This window comes from Pelodiscus sinensis, chromosome 18, assembly GCF_052426305.1.
Source record: "Pelodiscus sinensis isolate ZL-2025 chromosome 18, ASM5242630v1, whole genome shotgun sequence".
Classification (NCBI taxonomy): Eukaryota; Metazoa; Chordata; order Testudines; family Trionychidae; genus Pelodiscus; species Pelodiscus sinensis.
In genome coordinates, this window is record NC_143069.1 from 2,748,976 (window position 1) to 2,773,362 (window position 24,387).

Sequence of the window (24,387 nt, forward strand, 5' to 3'; positions counted from 1 at the left end):
TGCCCCGCCAGCCGCAGCCAGTGGGCAGGGAGGACAGAAGGTTTATTGGTTTCCCGGGACATGGCGCAGAACCGACTTGTCGGCACAGGAAGCAGGAGCAGCCGGACCAACCCAGCTTGGGGAGACGGGGCCCAGAGCCAGGGCCTGTGGCCCCTCCCTGCATCCTAAGCCAGCCGAGACACACACTCAGCCAAGCAGGCCCAGCCCTGCAGGCCGCTCCGCCCCTCCGTTGCTCAGACTCCTGCGCAAGGTGTCACCTGGTTGTTCCCCCCACCCAGACTCAGGGTACAGGACACCTGAGCTATTGTTGTGTACGCACCGGGCTGGGGCAGCCTCCCTTAGTGAGAGTCACATGCGAAATTCCCATCTAGGGATTGGTGCAGTGTCCAGGGAAACTGAGGCACGCACACAGGGCCACCCCAAGGCAGCAGAAGTCACATGCGACAGAACAAAGAGAACAAAGCGAATACCAGCCCCACCTCGTCACAGATCCCCTCATCCAATTAACAGAGCCAGCGTACCCCCTTTATTAACTGTATTGCAGTCCCAGCTAGGGGACTCCAGCAGGGCTTCCAGCCCCAGCCTGGCCGGCACAGGCCGCTGTCTCCCCGGAAGGAACCTGCAGCTGGTCCCGCTCGCCTGCCCTGCGCTGTTTGTCCCGTTTGAGGGGATGACTGCGGTTGCTCCATAGCACCTGCTGGCTCTTAATCACAGCCCCAAGCTGCCCGGGGTTTGGCTCCACCTTTACGTGACACTCCTGGCCTTCAGGTGCGCCCGTCCCTCGCCTTCACAGAGCCAGGCCCCCTGAGCAGAGAGGGCGAGGACTGGAAGACCAGGAAGGGTTCCCCACCCAGCCTGTGGTGTCCACAGACACTTACCCCACAGGGAACAGAGCTGGGCCAAGGTGCCCTACAACAGGAATAATTTACAGTCGTTGTCACCTCGTCTGGATTCAAGCCAGTCACCCCGGGGTGACGGGACCCTGCCTCTGGGCCAGCCCAGCTCTCCTATCGGGGAGGGTTTCTCTGCCCCAAGACTTCCTTACAGACTGGCGGACAGGCCCTCCCCTGGCCTCAGTCCCCACGGCTCCATTCGGCCAGCATTGGAACAATACAGTCCCCTAATCTGCTCTGCTCCCCAGTGAATCTGCCCCCGGGCCCGGCCTTCTGAGCAGGAGTCCTCAGCTGCCTGGCTAGAGGCAGCTGGCTTGGGTCGTTGCTCCCTCTTATGGAGAGAGGCGGGACAGGGCAAGCCAAGTCTGGGACTTCAGAGGAGCCCTCCGGCACCTTAGAGACTAACACATAGATAGAAGGGATCACGAGTCTTCCGGGGGAAACCCACTTCCTCAGATGAGACGATCTTGAGCCCCCCTGCTAACCACTGGCCCCCACTCCCTTCCCAGAGCCGGGGAGAGACCCCAGGCGTCCTGGCTCCCAGCCCCTGCTCTAACCACTGGCCCCCACTGCCCTCCCAGAGCTGGAGAGAGACCCCAGGCGTCCTGGCTCCCAGCCCCTGCTCTAACCACTGGCCCCCACTCCGTTCCCATAGCTGGGGAGAGAACCCAGGAGTCCTGGCTCCCAGCCCCTGCTCTAACCATTGGCCCCCACTGCCCTCCCAGAGACCCCAGGAGTCCTGGCTCCCAGCCCCTGCTCTAACCACTGGCCCCCACTGCCCTCCCAGAGCCGGGGAGAGACCCCAGGAGTCTTGGCCCCCAGCCCCTGCTCTAACCACTGGCCCCCACTCCCGGGCGCAAAGCGCGCATGCGCGGGACAGGGGCGGCTGCGAGAGGCGCTGAGTCCGCCCAGCGCTCGATGGTTTCCCCGCCGCCTAGAGGGGAGCCCGCTTCCGGTTCTCGCTGGCCGGCGCTTCCGGCTGGGCCTGGCCCCGGGCCTGGAGACAAGCGGGGCGGCGCGCGGCGGTGAGTGGGGGCGGGGGGGGAGTTGTGGGGGGCAGCGGGGGAGGAGTTGGGGGGGCAGCGGGGGAGGGGGCGGGGGAGGAGTTGGGGGGGCAGCGGGGGAGGAGTTGGGGGGGGCAGCGGGGAAGGGGCGGGGGAGGAGTTGTGGGGGGCAGCGGGGGAGGAGTTGGGGGGGCAGCGGGGAAGGGGCGGGGGAGGAGTTGTGGGGGGCAGCGGGGGAGGAGTTGGGGGGGGCAGCGGGGAAGGGGCGGGGGAGGAGTTGTGGGGGGCAGCGGGGGAGGAGTTGTGGGGGGCAGCGGGGGAGGAGTTGGGGGGCAGCGGGGGAGGGGGCGGGGGAGGAGTTGTGGGGGGCAGCGGGGGAGGAGTTGGGGGGGCAGCGGGGGAGGGGGCGGGGGAGGAGTTGTGGGGGGCAGCGGGGGAGGAGTTGGGGGGCAGCGGGGGAGGGGGCGGGGGAGGAGTTGTGGGGGGCAGCGGGGGAGGAGTTGGGGGGGCAGCGGGGGAGGGGGCGGGGGAGGAGTTGTGGGGGGCAGCGGGGGAGGAGTTGGGGGGGCAGCGGGGGAGGGGGCGGGGGAGGAGTTGGGGGGGCAGCGGGGGAGGGGGCGGGGGAGGAGTTGTGGGGGGCAGCGGGGGAGGAGTTGGGGGGCAGCGGGGGAGGGGGCGGGGGAGGAGTTGTGGGGGGCAGCGGGGGCGGGGTAAGAGTTGTGGGGGGCAGCGGGGGAGGGGGCGGGGGAGGAGTTGTGGGGGCCGGCGGGGGAGGGGGCGGGGGAGGAGTTGTGGGGGGCAGCGGGGGAAGGGGGCGGGGGAGGAGTTGTGGGGGGCAGCGGGGGAGGGGGCGGGGGAGGAGTTGTGGGGGGCAGCGGGGGAGGGGGCGGGGGAGGAGTTGTGGGGGGCAGCGGGGAAGGGGGCGGGGGAGGAGTTGTGGGGGGCAGCGGGGGAGGGGGCGGGGGAGGAGTTGTGGGGGGCAGCGGGGGAGGGGGCGGGGGAGGAGTTGTGGGGGGCAGCGGGGGAGGGGGCGGGGGAGGAGTTGTGGGGGGCAGCGGGGGTAGGGCTGGCGGGGAGCAGGAGCAGCAGAGGTGGGGGCACGGTGCTTGGCTGTACGGGTGACAGGCTGAGGAAGAGCTGGGGGTCAGACACTGGGACTATGGGGAGTGCTGGGGGCGGTCGGGCGGAACTAGGGCTGTGCAGGTGAGATGGCTACTGAAGATTTTCGGGGGGAGAGATTCGGGGGGGTTGCAGCGGAGCCATGGGGCCGAGACTGCGGGGTCCTGATCTCCTGCCTTCCACCAGTTGGCGCTCAGCTCTTAAACGTCCCTAGCTCAGGGGGTGTGGCCCCAGGCAGTGCCCACAGGCCCAGCAACGCTCGCTGGCCAAGCTGGAATCATAGTGGCAGCAACCAGCAGGAATGGCTGAGTTGCCGTAGTCCTGCCTTGAGGGCAGAGGACTGAACTAGGTGAGGTTTCCAGGTCCCATCCAGTCCTACGATTCTAGCCCTCGGAAAGCTCTGTGAGCAGCTTCCAGTTCATTCATTCATTCCTGAGGCTGCAGTCCAGCCATTTTTTAACCTTCCGTTGCTTTCTGAAGGATGAAAATTCCCATCCTCGTCTCTAATAGGTAAATAGTTCCTCAGTCCCAGCCAAGCCTTGGTCTCTCCCCATCCTAGGTAGACATTCATTTGTTTCCGCAAGTACGGGATAAGACCCTGGAGAGAGAATGACAGAAGGGAAGGAACTCTTAGCAACCAGATCCTTATCACAAACATGCCCTTAAGTAACCGGATATACAGAAATGACTGGCATTGTCACCATCTCCTTGCCCTGTGCCTCTGCCCTTGTCTCTTTAAGAAGCACTGAAATATTTGTAGCCCTGGGCAAAGGACTGGAGCCTAACTTGGTCTAATCAAAAATCCTTTTGCGTCTAAGAGCCGCCATGGTAGAACCAGAGTGGGGAGGTTGTGGTTTTAACGCCTGGGCTGGGAGTGGGTAATGGGCTATTCTTGTTCCATGAACGCCGGCGCTGGAATTCTCCCTGCGTCATTCGTGAAGCTCAGTTGCCTCAATAATATGTTGCCTCATTGCAGGATTTTCACACAAGTGACAGCCCAGCCCCACTGGGGCTCTGTCTGGATTTGCCACAATGGTGTCGGTTACAATGGGTAAGTCGAAAGGGTGATATTTTGATTTTTTTTAAGGCCCTGCCTGTCCCCCTTCTTGTGTAAACTGAGACTTAGTAAGAGGATAGCCCTGGAGTAAAGGAGCTCAGAAGAGCAGATCTGATCAGTAACTTTTGTGCTATAGTCCAATATAAGAGGAATTCAGCTGCTGGGGCATGAACAGCTAGGCTGATGTGTGACAGCAGCTGCGAATGTTTGGCATGTGCTGCCAGGGATCTGTGCGCTGGACCACAGAAAAGATACTGAAGTGACACTCTGATCATGACAGACTCTTCCGAAGGCCAGGAACTCCACAGAGAAAGCTTGTGATTCTTAGGCTCCTTTCAGCACACACAGCATAACGGCCAGCTGCGATTTAGAGTCCTCTGTCACTCTGAGAAACACTAGAATAGACCGTGAAGAGCCTGTACTTCAGACCTGCATGTTGTTTCGCTCCCGTGTTACTTCAGGAAGTGTGATCCTAGACTGTATTCCATGCTTTGAGATTGAACTTGGTAGCTGATGATATTATGCTGAATTGATTTGGATTTCCCTCTCCTCGCGGTTTCCAAATGACTACGAATTTGATGGATGAGGAAGCTGCACTGATGCTTTTCAGTAACAGTCTGATGGTTTGTGGTTTGCTAAAGATTTAAACAACTACTGATCTCCTCTCCTCCCCACCCTCCCCCAAAAAACCCCACCCAACAGCTCTGTGAAAAAAGGTGCTTGATTGGTACGGATTTACCCGGCTGCTGTCTGGGCATCTCTGGGCTCTCCCAAGTGGCACCAGTGACCCAAAGGTTTGTGCCTAACAGACCTGCAGCACAGCAAAGTGCAGCTGCCTTTGTTCATGACTAGGGCTCCTTTGTGTTATGCCCGGTGCAGGCGGAACAGACATGGTGTGTGCCCCGAAGAGTTCACAGTGGGTCAGTCTAGACAACAGATGGGGAGAACCAGGCAATGATTGGACCATGTTGGTCCGCGTGACCAGGGCTCGACAAACTATAGAATCTACTTGCCCGTGGCGAGTAGATTTCAGCTGCGCACCCCGTTTACCGGCGGCGCACGCATGCGCAATGCGGCTCTTACGCATGCGCAGTGCAGGGCTGGCGAGCAGCTTTCTCCTCCGTTTGTCAAGCCCTGCACGTGACCATAATTAGTGTTTTCATGATCTCCAGGCTATATAGTGTTACGGGGATTTGTGACTTCTCTGTTTTGTGTGTGTCGGTCCCTCTCTGCCTGTGTCTCTAGCAGCGGTCACTGCTACTGCATGTATTGGGCTAGCAGGGCGATTGCTCCAGGAGCCGGCATCAGAACAGACTGTGTTAATTCATTCACATGACTTAGGAGCTGCTTTGTGTCTTGCATCTTTCAGCAACCTCGGAATGGATTCAGTTTTTTAAGGAAGCTGGGATTCCGCCAGGCCCTGCTGTCAACTATGCGGTTATGTTTGTGGATAACAGGTGAGGCTACAGAGAAACAGGCAACAGGTTTCTGTTGCTTCAAAAGAAATAGTGGACACCCCCATGCGGCGCTCGAAACGCATCAGTGTCACCAGCAGGCTTATTCCTCCGTTATAATACGCTAAGGGAGCCGGGGGGTGCCCGCCTCCCTGCCTCAGTTCTCCTCTTTACAGAGAGGCTGGGGAGAAGAAATGCCTTTAAATAACTTTCAGGTGCAAATAGCCCTCTGCGTATTCAGTGTTAATTCTCTCGAGGTCCGAGTTCCTTTCTGGTTGTAGGGGACAAGTTTGCTCCTAAAAATTAGGGACGTGATCGTATAAACGTGTGAATCGGGGTGAGGAACCTTTTTTGGGTCGGGGGCCGCCCACAAGTGAGAAGCAAGAAAACAAAAACAAACCCTCGCTGATGTGGCTCCTGACTGATATGGAGAAAGACTCTTCCCACGTTCCCCTCACACTCCAGAGCTGGGGGTGGGGGGCTAGTAGATTTTGTGTGTTCCAGCCCCATGATGAGGTAGCAGGGGGGCTGGAGCACCAGTGTGGGCTCCCCAATGCTGGGAGGGAGCTCGGAGGCCGGATTCAGGCAAGTCAGGGGATGCATCTGGCCCCCAGGATCCTCACCCCTGGTGTAAATGGTTTCATCTACCCCCCCCCCCCCATGCTTCTGCCTGCGAATCAGGGACAGGTGGGAGCGGGTGGGCGTGCGGAGCTGGCTTTTAAGCCGGCTCCCTGCAAGTGCTGGCTCCCTGCAGAGCTGCCTTCTCTCCCCCTCACATATAAACACGTAACCACTGAAGTGTCAACATCCCTCTTAAAGGCTCTGTTGAGTAATTAGTTCTTGGAGGACAATTAACCATTGGAACGACCTGTCAAGGGTTGTGTGGTGGATTCTTCATCACTGGCAGTTTTTAAATCAAGACGGGGTGTTTTTCTATTAGCTTTATTCGTTCAAATAGGAATTAGTGCGGGACAAGACTCAGGCCTGGGCTAGGCAGGAAGTCAGACTGGATGGTCACACTGGTCTTTGCTGGCCTTGGAATCTTGCTCCCAGCTGTTCTAGTCCCTGTCATTCTGGGCGGAGTCCCGGGCCCCTCACCCTGTGGCGCCGGTTAGGGTGGCAGCTCACGTTGCCGAGAGAAAGGGGCCAGCTCTCCTCTCCAGCCTTTCAGCACTCCTTGGTCCCCCAGAAGGGTGACGCCTGAGACTTCCGCCAGAGGGGCTGCCCCTGAGCTTCCTAGCACTTGTGCTCATGAAGATCCCATGATCTGTTCTGCAGAAGAGAGCAAGGGTAATAGCCCTGGCATCCTGGCCAAATTCCAGTCTGCTTCAGTAGTTGCACTAACGACTAATTGGATACTTGAGTCTCTTACATCCGGCAGTGGGAAGCCTGAGCCGCGTTCTGTCTCCAGCTGCTGCCCCCGTCGCAGAGCTGGGATCGGATCTTCTTGTATTTTAGTTCTCTGGCATGGGGGTTGTGCATGCGTTGAGACCCTGCCTGCTCTGTTCTGTACAGAATCCAGAAGAACATGCTGCTGGACCTGAGCAAGGAGATCATGAACGAGCTGGGCATCACGGTGGTGGGAGACATCATCGCTATCCTCAAGCATGCCAAAGTCGTTTACAGACAGGTAGTGTCTGGGAGCGGCTTGGGTTGCCCTGGCCGCCTTGGGGACGTGTGTCATTGCCAGCATCTACTAGGCTTTCCCTACGCGGGTAACCTGAGCCCGGCGCCGTGCCCTGGCACCGCGGAGTGTACCCCTCTCAATCAGAGCTTCTCAGCGGCAGGGACTCCGGCCATCAGGGCGTGCCGCTGGGTTTCCCCCAGGAGTCAGGCCCCTGTTTGAAAGGCAGGGTAATGGCCTTTGGAAAGCTGTTTCAGTGGAGACTTCAATTAGGAGACTTCCACATGAGGCTGGGTGGGTTCCAGTGCAGCTGCTGGGCAAGCCGCAGGACACACAGGTGGGAAGTCTCTGGCCTGTTGTGAAGGAGGCCAGCTCTCTGGCCTTAGTAACCATGAATTTCAAAGCTGTAGCAGCCCATGAGATCCTTGCTACTGTTCTGACTTGTTCCCGTAGCACTGCCTCTTTGAAGCTCCCAGCCATCTCCAGACCCCCAGAGGCAAGCTGGCCGACTATCCTGCACCGTCCCACGGGAGCACAAGCCCCCGTTTTGTAGACTGGGTAAAGCGAGGCAGCGCCAGAAGGCCCCATGGCTGGAATCACGTGGCAAATTACTGGCAGCATTTGGACTAGAACCCAGGAGTTGTGACTCCGCCCCCTTTCCCAACCACTAGGCGCCGCTCCCTCCCTGACGTGCTGAACTCCTGGGAGGTGATGGGGGAAAATGGAGTGTTAGAGGTTAGTTGGTTCCTTGCCAAGTCCCTGCTCGGAGAGCGGCCTGGTGTCCACGCTGCGCCGAGGGGAGGCCCAGAGCCACGCGGGTGTTGCTGGGCCTCAATGGAGCCCTCCCGATTCCTGTCCCGTTGGGACGTGGCCTTCAGGCTACCGGTGAGAGCAGCGTTGCCCTGCAGCCCCGGTGGGGATTGTCCCATTCCGTCTCGCCGTGTTCTCTCTCAGGAGATGTGCAAGGCCGCTACGGAGTCGATGTCCTCCAGCCAGCCCAGCATGCAGTCAGAGCTGCGCAGGAATGCCAGCAGCGGTAAGGACAGTCCGACTCTCCGGACACCAGGGCTCCCTTCCCAGTCTCCTCTGGGGCTCCTGCCCTTGGCCTGGCAGCCGTGTCCGTCTTCAGAGCTCAGCCCGGCTTGCTGTCTGGCTGGGGGTGACCCTCGCCTGAGGGCTGCTTTTCTGTAGCCCACGCAGGGGCCGCTGTGCAGGCCCTGTTGGCTTAGTAGCTTGTCGTTTCCCAGGGCACAGGCTCCTGCAGTTCTGAATATGGCATGAGATAATGACTTGGTTGCTTTGACGGGGGGAGGCGGTGTGTGTAACGCCCCTCGTCCAGCCCCAGGGCGAGCCCCGCGTCGGCCTCTGCGCCGCTCCCTTGTTCAGCGTGGCAGGGCTGGCGCCGCAGGGTCACTTTTTCCTTCCCCGCCTGGCCAAAGGCCCTGGGGTGTGAAGCGCTAGGGAGCAGCACAGCAGCCCTGCTCTGTGGAGTGCGCTAGGAATACGTCGCCGGTGCCTGGTTCTTCTCCATCACCGGCTCTCTTTGCCTTCCAGCCGCCACCCGTATGATTGCGAACAGCTTAAGCCGAGATTCACCACCTGCCACGCCTGTCCGAAGACCCGACACCGGTACATCCAAAATCTCCGTTACGGTGTCCAACAAAACGGCTGTGAAGAACGCAAAAGCAGGTGGGAGGGAGACACGTTAGGAACCCTTCGAAATCCAGCTTGGGCAGCCCTTGCTTGTTCAGAAAAAGAAAGCTTTGTTCTAAAGCCTTACGTAGCGTTGCTGTGAGCTGCTTACCAGCCGCTGTGCTCATGTACCCAGAGCTGGCTGCATTTCCGTGGGCCGTGAGGTGATTTCGGTCTGGTGGTGTGATCACTTAGCGCGTTTTGTGACGCCTTTTGGAGGCTGTTTGGCTGTAAGAGGCTGTGCAAACGCAAACGACTGCTCGAAACAGTTTGCGACCAGATCTCAAGATTGCCTTATGTGCATATCCTCCCGCTTCCGGGTCACCTGTTCAGATCTCGCCTAGACTAGAGAGGCTGCCCTCTAGTACAGGGGTGGATAACATGCCTCTGGAGGGCTGGATTCAGCCTGCCAAGCCACCAGATCCGGCCCACGGACCACCCTGCTGGGACCCTCAGACATGCAGCAGCTGCTGTTTTAAATGCAGGGCCGCTCTCTGTGTCTTTTCCCTCTCGAGGGAGGGAGAGGCTTCGTGTGATCTCCCCGTCTGCAGCCCAGTCCTCAGCTCCTGTTGGCCGGAAACAACCCGCCAATAGGATCTGAGAGATTGGCCTGGGGAAAGGGGGCAGCGTGAGCCTCTTCCCCCCCCTCCCGGACTAAGCTCCAGGACCTCACAGAGCCCTCCCACCCTGCAGCTCCGCCTGTGGAAGGAACCCCCGTTGGCTAGTTCGCTGACTGGTCTCTTTTCCCAGCTCTGTGCGACGCGGCGGCCGAGAGCGTGGAGGTCCCGGCGAAGCGGCGGCGAGTCACGGCCGAGATGGAAGGGAAGTACATCATCAACATGCCAAAAGGTACCACGCCGAGGACTAAGAAAATCCTGGAACAGCAGGCGGCCAAAGGTACCACTGGCGGGTTTGTAGCCCCCGGGCAGCATGTGTCTGCGTGGTCCCCGGATCCACGGCACGCTGTCGTCCCCGGATCCGGCACCAAGAGACACACCAGGGGTGGTCCTGCCTGTCACTGAACAGCTCGCGCGGGGGACAGACCCGCGCTGGCGCCGCACCATGGAGCCCCTCTGCGGGCCTGGGAGAGGAACGCGCAGTGTCCCGGCAAAGGCAAGCGTTGAGCTCGGTCTCACAAGCGGGGCTGACGACGGAAGCGAAACCATCTGTCCCACCCCGGATCTACCGGGTCGCTTCCCAGCTCTGTGCGGCTCCAGCACGGGTCTCACCAACAGGTCTTGGTCCGGTACAAGCTAGTCCCCCCTTCGCTCTCCCCATCTCCCTGCTATCCCGGGACTGCCCCTAGCACAGCAGCACTGCCTGCACCGTGACGTGGCAGCAGAGCCGCGCTGTCAAAGCAGGCGGACGAGACTTCCTTGTCCACCCCCGCTCGCTGAGCACGTGGGACTGGCAGTCCCGAGCCAGCCCTGTGATACTGGCGCACGAGGGGCCTGCGCACGTGGCCTGACCCAGCCATGCAGTGGGTGCCTGTGGGCGTGATACTGTTAGCAGTGTGGCGCCTTTCTTGGGGACTGCCTGAGCTGATGCCCCTCCCCACGTAGCTGCACGGGGGGAAGACATCTGGGTGCGGAGGTGGCAGGTGCAAATTCAGTGGTATTGGCGCAGTTACAGCAGGGCAGCTGTTAGTGCAGACAAGGCCAGAGCGTAAGTGGGACTTCCAAGGAGGTCACGCACCCTCGGGTCCTGCGCGTGGCTCGGCGCACGCCTGGCTGGTTTCTGTGAGAATCCTGCCCAGCGTGCCCCTCTGCCACGGTGTCGAGCCGCGTGCTGGACCCTGGCCGCTGCACTCCTCCTCTGAGGCGGCAGCGGCCTGCCAGGCGCGCCGGGGGCGTGCGAAAGCTTTACGGCTCCTCGCAAGCACTCGGAAGGTGGAGTGGTAGAGGCACGTCACGTATTCCCCGTCGGATGCCGGCGGGCCGTGATGCCGCGCCCGAGGAGGGCTCTGCCGCAGGGTCTGAGGGGGTGTTCGTGGAGGCGAGGGGGCCGTTTCCTGCCCCCCTCCTATGGGGTTCTCCTCATGGCTATGGAAGCCCTCCCCCAGTTTCCTCTCTCGTGGAAGCCTGAAAGCACTTCTCTGGTCTTTGCTGCGGCTAGGTGTGCCCAGGACGTCTGTGTTTGACCGGCTGGGGGCTGAGATGAAGGCAGACACGACCACCGGAAATAAGGTGAGAGCGGAGGGGGGTTCTGTGGCCGTGGGACAGGACTGGCGTGTGAGAGAGAGCTGGGGCTGCAAGCACCCAGCTTCCTGGCCACTGACAAGAAGGTCCCTGGTGGTGGAGGTGGGGAGGGTGACACTTGCCCTGATGTTGCTCTGCCTGGTCGGGGAGGGGAGGACTACCCGCCCATTCACATACAGACCTGAGACGCGCCTGGAACAGCGAGGCGGTGCTGGGCGGGGAGAGCAGAGACCTGGGGTCCGTTCCCAGCGCTCTGCTGCCCTCGGGGGGGACCGTGGGCGAGTCACGCCGCTCCACGCCTCAGCTTCCGCAGTCGGTGCTGCTCGTGCGCTGAGAGCGGACGACGGAAGGTGCCGCATAAGAGCAGGGTCGTTATGAGCTTGTTAATCCCCCAGGAAATGCAGGCCTCTCTCCAGCGACGCGGAAGGGTATGGTACAGCCCCTGAGCCATCGTAGGAGAATAATCCCTTGTTCTCAGTGCGTCGCCAAGTGCTATGTAACTTCCCCCATTACAGCTGGGGAAACGGAGGCCCGAAGCAGCACAGGGACTTGTCCCAGGTCTCCCAGTGGGGCAGGTAGCAGAGCTGGGAACAGAAGCTGTCCCAGTCCTGTGCTCCGTCCATTAGGCCACCCTGCCCTGCCACGGACAATCTGTGGGCGGGACACTAATGCCTGTGGGTCCTCGCAGCCTACAGGGGTCTTCAGCCGCCTGGGGGATGCTCTGGAGGCCGACGAGGACAAAGGCACCGAGAGCGACGACGACTCCTCCGTCCTGCAGTACGCCGGGGTCCTGAAGAAGCTCTCCAAGCCGTCCCACAAGGAAAGCGCCAAGCCAGGAGTAACCGTCAAAGCCAAGGCCACCAGCTCGGAGGCAAAGCCAGCCGTGACGACCATTCGGCGGCTGGGCAACAAGAGCGCCGCCCTGGCGGCGAAGGAGAAGCAGGTCAGCGTGGCACAGAGACTGGGCAAGCCCCCCCCGCCCGCCGAGGCCCAGGACAGCAGCGTCACCAGCACCAAGAGCAAAGCGGAGCCGAAGTTCAGGGTCACAATAAAGCGGACTTTGGGTAGCGCCAAGGTAAGCAGCACCAGTGAGATCCATAGTGCGCAGATGGACAATACAGGCACGGTGAGTGTCTTTAAGAGACTGGGCAAGAAGGCACACTGAGCCCGGAGAAGTGCCTGGAAGGCTTGGTTCTGTAGCTGCTAGTGGCCGGCCCCCGGGCCAGCGTTGCCACCACGCTCTTTCCCCGCACGGAACCCTGCGTGGGGGTACCCAGAGACCCATCTCCTTCAGACCCAGCGTGACCGCAGTGGAGTGTGTGTGGCCTCTGCGCCTGGGACCCAGCGTGACGGCAGTGGAGTGTGTGTGGCCTCTGCTCCTGGCTCCTCCCTTACGAATAAACGCAAAGGGCGCAAGCCGTGGTGTGAAATGGGCTGGGATTGCTGTGTGGCGGGGCCTGCGACGGAGCCCCTCCCCCGGCGCGAGCCCCCTCTGTCGGAGGCCTCGGCAGAGAAGACGTGGCGAGAACGGGCGCTGGATGTCGGAGGGGCTTCCTAGCACCTTTCCCCAGCGCGATAGCTCACTGAAAGCTCTTTTCTATTCTCTTTTTCTATCGTTCTCCCTCTGCAGGGTCTTGCCTGTATCTAGGAAGCCGCGTCTCGAGCCTCCGTACCGAGAGAATACGGAGTTGGGACACTCGAGTCTGCGGGTTTCCTAGCAACCTAGAAAACCACACGGAAGGGCTCTGAGCACCACGCAGACTTTGGTTTGGGTGTTGTCCGTCCACGTGTATTAGTCTAAGAACCACAGAGATTTATTTTCTGCCCCCCCCTCCCCCCCCACCGCCTGCCCCCTAAAGCGTTACACTTGTATTCCAGGCATGGGTTTCCCTTAGGGTTGTGGAGTTCTGTGCAGACATTGCAGTAAGCTGCTGGTGCGTGGCGTGGCGTGGCGTGGCGTGGCGTGGCGTGGCTTGGCTTCCAGCAGGTCCCGGGACAGCTCCAGCGTCTGCCGGCAGTAGGCTGAGGGGCTGGATTGGTTTGGTGGGGTCCAGGACTGTTTGGCTTGTGAGGGGCGGGGAGATGTTAGGCTCTGGGGGCCAGTGGCATTGCAGCGCGGTTCTGCACACACCAGCTTTCTCGTCAGATTACCCAGAGCGGAGGAAATTGTCCTCGTCGGGAGAGGCTGGATGCAGGAGTCGCCGTGCCGCCCGCCGAAGGGTCCCACCCCTCGTGCTGAGTGGCACGGAGACTCTGGAGAGAAGTAGTTTTGCCCACGTGCAGATACAAGGCAGGCGTCTGGCTTTGGGTACTCCGCCGCGCCGGCCCCAAATGAGAAAAACAATTACCGATCGGTTACATGGTTAACTGCTCCCGGGGCTGCCACGGCTCCTGGCCCCGTGTGGGGCTGGAGCGGCCTGTTAACCAGCTAACCGGTTACTCGTTCGCGGCCCTAGTCCCCAGTGAAGGGAACAGACCTCGCGTCCCTTCCTACAGGCAGGACTTTGGTACATTGTTGGGGTGTAGAGAGACTAGACCGTTCTGGAGCTGCCTGCTGCTGTGTCCCAAGGCCGGGCCGGGCGCCGGGATCGCGACCGTGCTGTGTGGTGGCCCTGGCAGGGAAAAGCGTTTTTTAATTCACTCCGTTCTGAGTGAACATGTATCTGTATCAAAGAGCCATCCGTGCGGCTGGTGCTGCGCTCCTGAGGGGAGCCTGTGCAGAGAGGCTGCGTCCGGAGAGCAAACTCCTGTCACCCCTCGGCGGCCTATGGCTTGTCCTGCTCCAGGGAGAGAGGGGAGTCCTGGGGCCGTCGGGCGGTGAGTTAGCTAGTTCTAACGGTTCCCCCTCGCTCCAGGGGGTTACTGCTCCCAAATAGGTCCTGTGGGCTGAGAGATGGCAGAGCCCATGCTGTCTGCACTTCACAGTGCCCAGAAGAGAGGGGCTGTTCCCCGGTTCTGTCCTTACTTAGCCACCCCCAGACTGTGCAGCCACCCTCCGCCGCCGAGCGCTGTGATACTCGTATCAAGGGCAGCGGGGCAATCTCAGCTTACCAGAGAGTGGCCTGCAGGCCAGCATCAGCCGGGAAGGCTCCATCTTGGCATAGCTGCGGATGCTGGAGACGCCTGCGGGCCGGGGCTCCGGAGTCAAGATGAGACTGGCTGCCTTTGGCTTCATCAGCTGATGGAAGTGCAGCTGTCACTAGAGCCCCCGCTGTCCTAGAGCCAGCACTGTTCCCTGCCAGGTCCTCGTGTGGTCCAAGTGCCCTCTCTTCCCTGTGCATGGGTAGGGCCGACTGCTGCTCCAACCAAGGTTTCTCCCTCCCTTTCGCTGCTGGTATTTATTAAGCCCAACCGTCGGATGGTTTCGTGTCTCTGGGGGCAGGCCCCGTCCTTGCGGAGAGGCTTGGGCACTTTTGGCTGCGGGCGTTGCTGCATCTCTTGAGCTTGGTGCCTGCAGTGGCCTTCCTGTTTGTTCTGAAGCGCTCACTTTCCGCGGGAAACGCCTGTAGGCTTCATAACTGGGTTAATCCACAAGCTCTCAGCTGTGAGCTGGAGACGAGGGATGAACAGGGGAGTCGATTGACCGATGATCCGATAAGCAACAGTGTACAGGTTAATGCTATAGCCTACACACATTTCCCTCCCCCGCCCCCGCCAGACTGGGGCTGCTGCCGCCCCACAATGCTGCCTCTGTATCAGAGGCAGCAGCACAGAGTGACAGGCAGCTGGTCCGCAAGAGGAGCTGGTTTTTAAACTGGCTCCCCTCGCGGACCAGCTCCCACCTGGCCCCCTGCGCAGAGTGGCAGGGGACTCCTCGGGGGTGGGGCCGGAGCACACAGGTCGACTAACCGATAAGTAGACTAGTCAACTAACTGAGAAGAATTCATGAGGTGACTCGACTGTTCAGTTAACCAAAACGTAACCTCCCTCCTGGAGCCGAGGAGGAGCATCTGTGGGGGGCAGCCCGTTCCGCTCCACTGGAATTGTGTGGAACGCACTCACCGCATGGGCCATGCTTTTGAAAGGGTGTGACGTTGCTGTTGCAATAAATCATAAACAAGACCTCTTCCTCTCATCCCTCTGGGCTTGCCTAGGGCTCTGCCGCTCGTGCTTTGAAAGCAGGATTCATGGGCAGTGGGTGGCGATAGTGCTTACTCCGCACCTCCAGAGCGGCAGCAAAACAGAGCTGCTCAGTGGTGAATGTTCACCCTCTCCCCCCGCAGATAAACTGTACCAGAGTGCAGAGGGGACCTGCCCCGGGATTAGCATCGCTGGGGTAGGGCCTGCCGCCCTGCTCCCAGCTTGAGAGGTCAGACTTACTGTAGGCCCTACGCCAAACTGCACCTCCTGCGCAGGCCCTTGAAGCATGGGACTGCCTGAAGAGCGCAGTTCTGCACAGGTTTTACTGCAGCACTGCTGTGTTTGATTACTGGCGGTAGTGGGTCCCCGCCTTATTCCACGGACTATGCTCCCTGGGGCAAAACGCCCATGGTGCTGCCCACCAGCCGCGGGGTGAAACTGTTGACTTCCTCGTCCCTCCTCTGTGCCCTGGCAAAAGAAAATCCCCAGGTTTTAATTGACATTTGTCAGTCTGCTTCTGCTCTGCCACGCTCTCCAGCGGCGCAGCAAAGGTCTTATGTGCCCGGGGCCAAAGGCAAAATTTATCCCCCCCGCCCCGAGGGGGCAAATCAGTCCTACCCATTCCAACCCACCTGAGCCCGCAGCTGGTGCTGCTGGGGTCTGGACCCTGGGATCGCGGAGCTGCGGCCTTTGCTGGACAGCGAAATACAGGTCCCGGCGGAAGGTGAGACAAGGTCGGTGTCTGAACGCAGCCCGCCCTGCCAAAGGGGAAGCGGCGCCCTTGGATTCCTGTTTCCTACACACAGTGCGGGGTTGATGTAGCACATCTCAAGGGGCCACAGAAACCCGTAGGAGCGCCTGAGAGCGCGCCCGCAGGTCGGCGTGTGAAACCAGACCCCTGCCCAGCCCGCGGAGGGACCAGAAACAAGAATTACGATTTCCCGGGAACCAGCCCCTACTCCGAGCTGAATTATTGAAAGCGTCTGGGGTTTTATTTGACCTAAATCACCCAGGAATTTATTTTAAAACAAGCCGCTAAAAAACCTGGGAGCCCCCCATTCGCTCGAGCGCGCGGCTCTTCGGCTTTATTCGCGCCCGAATCTCATTTACGCTCCTGCGCGGATGAACAGGTTTGAAACCAGCCCCACCAGGAAACTTTCTGCCGCTGAAGGAAACTGAGAAGCAGAACAGGGGCCTTTCTGACCAAGCCCAGCCCATCCTGGTGTGCGGCAGGAGCCGACAGACGCAATTGCAGGGGTAGCAAGAGCCAGGCCACCGGCCTGCAGGGAGAAATTCCACTCCCAGACCCTGGAGTGTTCAGCTAAACTTTTGGCAGCTAAATTGGTGCCCCCCTACCATGGCCCCCGGGGGCAACAGCCCCCTCCCCACCCCTCCTCACTATGCCATTGTAGCTCCCTTCTGGGAGCTCTCACTTCTGTGGCTTCATTCTTCGCTCAGCAAGCTCTTGGCCCAAGATGCTGCCTGAGTTCTCTCCCTCTCTTTTCCTCCGCAGGGGACACTGCCTTTTCTGCCGTACATTGAATGTTGAGAAACGTAAAGGGAATCCCATTGGGAAAAATAATCCCAGCTCTACACACAGTGGCTGTGTCTAGACTGGCCAGTTTTTCCGGAAAATCAGCCGCTTTTCTGGAAAAACTTGCCAGCTGACTACACTGGCCGCTTGAATTTCTGCAAAAGCACTTTCCTACTGTAAGAAATCAGTGCTTTTTGCGGAAATACTATGCTGCTCCTGTTCAGACAAAAGTCCTTTTGCACAAAACTTTTGCGCAAAAGGGCCAGTGTAGACAGCTCAGCTTTGTTTTCCGCAAAAAAGCCCCGATCGCGAAAATGGCGATCAAGGCTTTTTTGCGGAAAAGCACGTCTAGATTGGCAGGATTCAGGCTAGAGGGCTGGGGGTCCAGGGCCTACCCTCCCCCAGGTCATGGGGGCCCTGGCAGCTGGATGGGGGGGCTGACCCTGCACCCCCCAGGTCACGGGGGCTCTGGTAGCTGGATGGGGGGGCTGACCCCACCCCCCCAGGTCATGGGGGCCTTGGCAGCTGGATGGGGGGGCTGACCCTGCACCCCCAGGTCACGGGGGCTCTGGTAGCTGGATGGGGGGGCTGACCCTGCACCCCCAGGTCACGGGGGCCTTGGCAGCTGGATGGGGGGGCTGACCCTGCACCCCCAGGTCACGGGGGCTCTGGTAGCTGGATGGGGGGGCTGACCCTACCCCCCCAGGTCATGGGGGCCTTGGCAGCTGGATGGGGGGGCTGACCCTGCGCCCCCAGGTCACGGGGGCCTTGGCAGCTGGATGGGGGGGCTGACCCTAGGCCTCCAGGTCATGGGGGCCCTGGCAGCTGGATGGGGGGGCTGACCCTGCACCCCCAGGTCACGGGGGCTCTGGTAGCTGGATGGGGGGGCTGACCTTGCCCCCCAGGTCACAGGGGCTCTGGTAGCTGGATGGGGGGGCTGACCCTACCCCCCCAGGTCATGGGGGCTCTGGTAGCTGGATGGGGGGGCTGACCCTACCCCCCCAGGTCACGAGGGCTCTGGTAGCTGGATGGGGGGGCTGACCCTGCACCCCCAGGTCACGGGGGCTCTGGTAGCTGGATGGGGGGGCTGACCCTACCCCCCCAGGTCATGGGGGCCTTGGCAGCTGGATGGGGGGGCTGACCCTGCACCCCCAGGTCACGGGGGCCCTGGCAGCTGGATGGGGGGGCTGACCCTGCGCCCCCAGGTCACGGGGGCTCTGGTAGCTGGATGGGGGGGGCTGACCCTACCCCCCCAGGTCATGGGGGCTCTGGTAGCTGGATGGGGGGGCTGACCCTACCCCCCCAGGTCACGAGGGCTCTGGTAGCTGGATGGGGGGGCTGACCCTGCACCCCCAGGTCACGGGGGCTCTGGTAGCTGGATGGGGGGGCTGACCCTACCCCCCCAGGTCATGGGGGCCTTTGCAGCTGGATGGGGTGGCTGACCCTGCACCCCCAGGTCACGGGGGCCCTGGCAGCTGGATGGGGGGGCTGACCCTGCACCCCCAGGTCACGGGGGCTCTGGTAGCTGGATGGGGGGGGCTGACCCTGCGCCCCCAGGTCACGGGGGCCCTGGCAGCTGGATGGGGGGGCTGACCCTGCACCCCCAGGTCACGGGGGCCCTGGCAGCTGGATGGGGGGGCTGACCCTGCGCCCCCAGGTCACGGGGGCCCTGGCAGCTGGATGGGGGGGGCTGACCCTGCCCCCCCAGGGTGCTGGGTTCTCTTGGCGGGGGGAGGGGCTGTTCCCACCACTAGCCCAAGATCCCACCGAGAGCTAGGCCGAACTCCATTACACCTTATGTAAATTTATGCAAATCAGCGCCGAGGGGCGGAGCTCGCAGCGGGCCGGCCCCCCGGGGGTGGCGAGGAGCAGGCAGCGCTGCCAGCGTGCGGACGTGGTAGACTCTGGCGCCGGGCATGCGCACTGGGCCCCAGCCGGGGGCCGGCGCAGAACGCCGTCACTTACCGCCGCCTCTGGCGCGCATGCGCAGCACGTACTGTCCCGCCGTTTCTGTGCTGTGCGCCGCCCGGCCGGGCCCTGTCTCCCCCCCCTCGCTTCCGGTGTGGTGGAGGCGAGGGGGCGGGGTTTCCGGGAGCGCGGGCGGTGTGGGCCTGACGCGGCGGTGGAGCTGGGCCCCGCGGGGTGGGAGGCGGCACCGGGATGAGCAGCGGCCGCCGAGGGAGCCCGGGGCGCCCGTGACAGGTGGGGAGCCGAGACCCCCCCCCCGCGATGGTACCGCCTGCCCCCCCCCCGCCGTGGTACCGCCCAGGCCCCCCCCACCCAGCGGTGATACCGCCCGGGCCCCCCCCGGACCGCGCCGTGGTACCGCCCCCTTCCCCGCACTGTGGTACCGCCCGCCCCCTGCCCGTTCCTGCGTCCCCCCGGCTGTGGTACCGCCCGGGTCCCCCCCGGACCGCGCCGTGGTACCGCCCGCCCCCTGCCCGCTCCTGCGTCCCTCCCGCCCGGCCCCTCTGCCCCCTCCCCTCCCGATGGTACCGCCCGGCCCCCCGCCCGCGGCCCCCTCCCCGCCTCCCCGTGGTACTGGCCGGGAGCCCCCCCCATCTCCAGGATGGAGCCGGCCCGATCTCTGGGGGCGCCGAACCCCCTAAGGGGGCGGGGGGGGTCTCTGCCCTGGGGGGCTGGGTGGGGGGAGCGTTCAGGGGTGTGTCTGCCCTGGGGGGGCCGGGCGGGGGGGTCTCTGCCCTGGGGGGGCCGGGCTGGGGGGGGTCTCTGCCCGGGGGGGGGTGGGGGGAGCGTTCAGGGGTGTGTCTGCCCTGGGGGGGCCGGGCGGGGGGGTCTCTGCCCTGGGGGGGCCGGGCGGGGGGGGTCTCTGCCCGGGGGGGGGGTGTGGGGAGCGTTCAGGGGTGTGTCTGCCCTGGGGGGGCCGGGCGGGGGGGGGGGGGTCTCTGCCCTGGGGGGCCAGGCGGGGGGGGGGGTCTCTGCCCGGGGGGGGGGTGGGGGGAGCGTTCAGGGGTGTGTCTGCCCTGGGGGGGCCGGGCGGGGGGGTCTCTGCCCGGGAGGGGTGGGGGGAGCGTTCAGGGTGTGTCTGCCCTGGGGGGGCCGGGCGGGGGGGGGGTCTCTGCCCTGGGGGGCCAGGCGGGGGGGGTCTCTGCCCGGGGGGGGTGGGGGGAGCGTTCAGGGGTGTGTCTGCCCTGGGGGGGCCGGGCGGGGGGGTCTCTGCCCGGGAGGGGTGGGGGGAGCGTTCAGGGTGTGTCTGCCCTGGGGGGGCCGGGCGGGGGGGGTCTCTGCCCTGGGGGGGTGGGGGGAGCGTTCAGGGTGTGTCTGCCCTGGGGGGGCCGGGCGGGGGGGGGTCTCTACCCTGGAGGGGTGGGGGGAGCGTTCAGGGTGTGTCTGCCCTGGGGGGCCGGGCGGGGGGGTGTCTGCCCTGGGGGGGCCGGGCGGGGGGGTTTCCTCCCTTCCCCCTCTGGGCTGGGGTCTCCCTGGCAGGTTCAGCGTGGGGGCTGGGGGAGGCTTTGGGGGCAGGGTCTCCGCTCTCCAGGGCACCCAGCTCTCTGCACTGGCCGCCTGCTCCCGTCCGCCAGCGCCCTCCTCCAGCGCATGCTTCTGCCGTCCTGAGCCTCACCTGGCCCCTCTTTCCCATGCCCTGCTCCGGGGCCCTCCAGCCCCTCTGAGGCAGGGTCAGGCACCCGCCTCCCCTGATCTCCGTGGGGAGTCTGATTGGTTACACAGTGAGGAGGCCTTGGAGAAGGGCAGATCCCATGAGGAATGTGTGTTACCGGCCGTCCCTAGTGCTTTATAGCACAGCACCAGAACTCCGAACGGTGCTGTCTGCGCTCGAGGAGCATCCGTGTATAACTCGATCCTCCAAAATGCGAAGAGAACGCCTTGCTGTTTGTTGCCACAACTTCTTTGAAAGAGTCTTCTCCTTGCAGTTTTATCCACAGGACAGGATGTGCCATGTGGTAGAGATGCAAATCTTTGAAGCTAGTGTTTGGCTTCTGTTTTTCATTGCTACTTGGATATCATAAAGCCCTTAAAAATGCACCCAAACTGTGCAAGTGGTAAGGCTGTATTTTTATCTCTGCACACCAGTGACAGGGCTGAAAACCACTTGCCCTTCAGTCTTGTGGTTTCTTTCTTGTCATCAGAATCCCTCGATAGCAAAGATGGTTTGTAGTCGGTATAGGAAAGCCGTGTAGTACACCATGCAATACACTAAAAATAACTAAGGACAGCGTTCGGAGCTTTGAAAACATGTTTGTTGGCTTGTTTGCAGGCAAGTTAAAATCGGTGAGTGGGCAGTTGGTGGTCGCGTTGTTCTTATTTTACCTGCGTGCTTTGGCCTCAGGTGCAGCCTTGCCTTGTGTTATAGTGTCAGAAATCCCAGCGTGTGTTAGCCTTGAACAATATTGAAAAGCAGATTTCCACAGGCCTTAAAATACCAAGGGGGACTTAGTTATTAGTGAGCTTTTACCCTCAGCTTCCTGGAACTTGACGACTTGGATTTTCCACTCTAGAATTGTTTTAACGCTTTCACTTTTGTAGGGAGGTCAGAGCTCTGTTGTATTGGACAAACCCCACCTCACACAGCTGACGTGCTCAGACCAGATAGATGTAAGGTGTGAGTGGAGGCTGAGGCCCAGAACGGGCTGAGGTCGCAGCAGGTCAGCGGTATGTATGGGACCAGGAGCAAGGTTCTCCGAATGCCGGCCCAGCAGCACCTTAGCTCCCGTATTAACTGTAGTCATCTGCCCACTCTGAAGGCAGTGACTTCGGGGGGGGGGGGTGCTTTGGGTGCTGTGACAAGCCAGGAGCCAACGACTCTTTGAGCTCGTTAACAGCACGGCTCTGGGGACAGTTCTCCAGCCTTTGGCTCGGCAGGCTGGCATTGCAAGAAGCCAGCCGGGTGCATTTGTGTGCAGGGGAGGGGTTCTCCTTTGCCAGATGCAGGGTCTGCCCAAGCCTACTCAGTTGTAAGTTACAGTTGTTTACTTAACCAGAGCTGGCCTGGGGGCAGTCACAGCTTCCTGCCGGGTAAGAGGGGTTCTCGCCTTCCGTGGAACCGGGAAAGCTGTTGAATTATGCGCAAGGGTCTCACGGTCATTTTCCTAATGCTTGTCTGCCCCACTCCTGATGCTTGGGTTGCATGGCAGCCATCAGGAAAACGGGTCTGGTCTCATAGAACAGGAGATGGAAATCAGGATTCCTGGGTCCTCTCCCCGCTCTGAGAGGGGAGCAGTGTCTAATGGTTAGAGTGGGGAGGAAGGATCTGGGAGCCAGGACTCTTGGGTTCTGTTTCTGGATCTGCCACTGCCTTGGTTTGTCCAAGGTCACACAGCTTGTCCCATCTTCATTGTACCATCAGGAGTTAATATCTCCCTCCCAAGGGGCGGTGCATTGCCTGCTTAGTGTGTGAAAAGCTCTGAGCGCCTCTGAGCAGGGTTCCCAGTAAGCTGAGTGCTTGGCGGCCACCCAGGTGGGATTCACATGCTGCCCAGCTGATTAGCAGAGCACCCACAGTTCCCACAGCCTGTGTTTCTATTGGTGGTGCACGTCAGCATGTACCTTAGTGCACAGAACAAAACGTATTCCGCACATAGAGGGAACGTTGCCTCCGACAACAGAGCTGGAGGGAGCAGTGTGCTGAGATTCTTGTTACCATGAAGTAGCACGTCACCTGGGAACCTGCCAAGAAGCCGGGATCTCCGCTCCAGCTCTGAGCCAAAGGAGGAATTGTAATGCGGGGATGTTTCTGTCTGGAGGAGATCAGGGCCAGACTCACATCACAGCATTTTTCAGAGCAGGTCCCTGTGGCTGCCTGGCAGCACTTGGGATCAGTCTGGGGCCAGGGCTGCTCAGGAGACGTGGTGAGGAGTAAGTGGAAAAATGACACCGCTTTGTTCGCAGGAACTTTGTGCAGGTCTGTGCACAGCATCTTTCCCAAATACCTGCCCTGCCCCACCCCTGCGCCTTGCTGTGTGTGGTCTGAGCTAGCTGCTTTTTGATGCTCGAGGAGCACCGTCGTTCCAGAGGAATGTAACCCACGGCTTACTTGCATGGCATGAATTGTATCTGTCGGTGGGAAACCAGGCCAGTGCTAGCGAGGTGTCTGGCTCTGCCCTGCCCTGGGCGTGATCAGGCAGAGAGCTTGTAACGAAGGTGCAGTCATGCCGGCGAATCTGAATTAACGTGTTAGCGAGTGCCCCTCGGGCAGTGGAGATGTCGTTCCGTCTGGCACTGCTAGAAGGGAGAGCTGCAGCTGGCCCGTGTTTCCCGGGCAGGTCCCGTTATCTGGTGGAAGAGGCAGGCCGCGAGCGGTCTCGGGGCGTGGTCAGGAAGAAGTGACATGGAGCGTTTGTCTAGACTCAAAACCCTGGGACGGGCCACCGGCATTTTATTTACCCATGCGTCCGCAGGTACAGCTGCTTGCAGCTTCCATTGGCTGCAGATCGTTGTTCCCGGCCAATAGGAGCTGTGGGAAGCCATGTCAACCAGGACACTGCTTCCTGCAGCTCCTATTGGCCGGGAACGGCAGTCTGCAGCCAATGGGAGCTGTGGGAAGCCATGTCAACCAGGACACTGCTTCCTGCAGTTCCTATTGGCCGGGAACGGCAGTCTGCAGCCAATGGGAGCTGTGGGAAGCGGTGTCAACCAGGACACTGCTTCCTGCAGCTCCCATTGGCCGGGACCAGCAGTCTGCAGCCAATGGGAGCTGCAAGCAGCCAGAGTACCAGTGGCCCTGCAAGGACTAACCCTGGCAAGCCCCCTCTGGCTTATTGCTTAGTGTAGATCCTTGCTGTAGTGACGGGAGGGCTTCTCCCGTGCTCCTGGCAAATCCACCTCTGCAAGGCTGTAGCTAGGTCAGTGGAAGAATTCTTCCGTACCCCCAGCACGGTCGGCCAGGTTGGCTTCACTGCGTCGCTGCACAATGTGGACTTTTCATACCCCTGAGCGCCAGGCCCTGTCAGTCTTTGGGTTCTCAGCTCGTCAGTGCTAACGAGCAGGCAGGTGCTCAGGGCGGGTGCAGTGGGAAGAGGCGGTGCCCGTGAGTTGACCTGTGCTGAACACTTGTAGTGGACCGCTGCAGCTCCGAGACTAGCTGCTAGACCACTGCAGCTCTGAGACTAGCCGGGGTCGCTGGCCCCCTGGAAGTGACGCAGTGAAGGGACGTGACTCTCCTGCCATCACAGATCCACAAATCTTGCCCATTGCCAGTGCCCGCTAGCAATGTTCCATCTAATTTTTTCCACTCCTGTGAGGAATAAATTTTGTTCCGTGCACCAAGGCATGTGTGGATGTGCACCACCAGTAGCACCACAGGCTGTGGGCGCTCTGCCAATCAGCTGGGTAACATTTGACTCTCTCCTTGGCAGCCACGCAAGCGCCCAGCGTACAGGGAACACTGGTGTCTAGCCACCCTTCCAGTTGATGCTGTGACGTGTCGCCCTCCCGCATCCAGGGCAGGGGAGTCCAGGCTCCTGGCCTCATGCTTTAACTAGGCTCTGCTTCCCCTTCTAGAGTAGCGGGGAGCGATTGACATCAAAGCGCTTGGCAGAGGTGGGTCTAGGGGCCTGAGAAATTTGCTTGTGGAATTGCTGTTTGTGGAGGGCCCGCCGTGGGGCCAGAGCCAGCCCTCTGCAGAGCCCAGCTGACTCAGGCTGGGGGGCATTGGAACAGGATGAGTGACCCCTCGCAGATGTTGAGAGAGGTCTCGGGGCCGAGGGAGGCAGTGTGGGAGGAGAGGGGGCTGTCCCGACTTGGATCAGAGGGG

The 24,387-nt window shown here is 61.4% G+C and overlaps 2 protein-coding genes and 1 long non-coding RNA gene across 6 annotated transcripts in view; 2 read left to right on the top strand and 1 right to left on the bottom strand.

The window, feature by feature from the left end:
- Window positions 1-1,779: 1,779 nt before the first annotated feature.
- C18H19orf47 (chromosome 18 C19orf47 homolog) lies at window positions 1,780-15,103 on the top strand. Of its 4 annotated transcripts, XM_075915004.2 has the most exons (10): window positions 1,780-1,918; window positions 3,993-4,067; window positions 5,443-5,530; window positions 7,043-7,157; window positions 8,106-8,187; window positions 8,706-8,840; window positions 9,594-9,740; window positions 10,959-11,029; window positions 11,730-12,116; window positions 12,672-15,103. In XM_075915004.2, the coding sequence occupies exons 2-10, from the start codon at window positions 4,049-4,051 to the stop codon at window positions 12,687-12,689; spliced, it is 1,062 nt and encodes a 353-aa protein (XP_075771119.2). In that variant the 5' UTR covers window positions 1,780-1,918; window positions 3,993-4,048; the 3' UTR covers window positions 12,690-15,103. The 4 variants fall into 4 exon arrangements, with proteins under 4 accessions (XP_075771119.2, XP_075771116.2, XP_075771118.2 ...); XM_075915001.2 differs by lacking the exon at window positions 12,672-15,103 and having other exon boundaries at window positions 11,730-12,471; XM_075915003.2 differs by lacking the exon at window positions 12,672-15,103 and having other exon boundaries at window positions 9,594-9,692; window positions 11,730-12,471.
- Window positions 12,045-12,672, bottom strand: LOC149523159 (uncharacterized). Its single transcript, XR_016347095.1, has 2 exons — window positions 12,413-12,672; window positions 12,045-12,367 (listed from the first exon to the last, which is right to left on the bottom strand). It is a non-coding gene; the product is annotated as an uncharacterized LOC149523159 (long non-coding RNA).
- A 3,575-nt stretch (window positions 15,104-18,678) lies between the features above and the next one.
- Window positions 18,679-24,387, top strand: part of AKT2 (AKT serine/threonine kinase 2) — a 28,900-nt gene continuing 23,191 nt past the window's right edge. The window contains exon 1 of the mRNA XM_075915531.2: window positions 18,679-18,857. The gene's annotated coding sequence lies outside the window, so the exon portion shown is untranslated. The remainder of the gene's footprint in view (window positions 18,858-24,387) is intronic.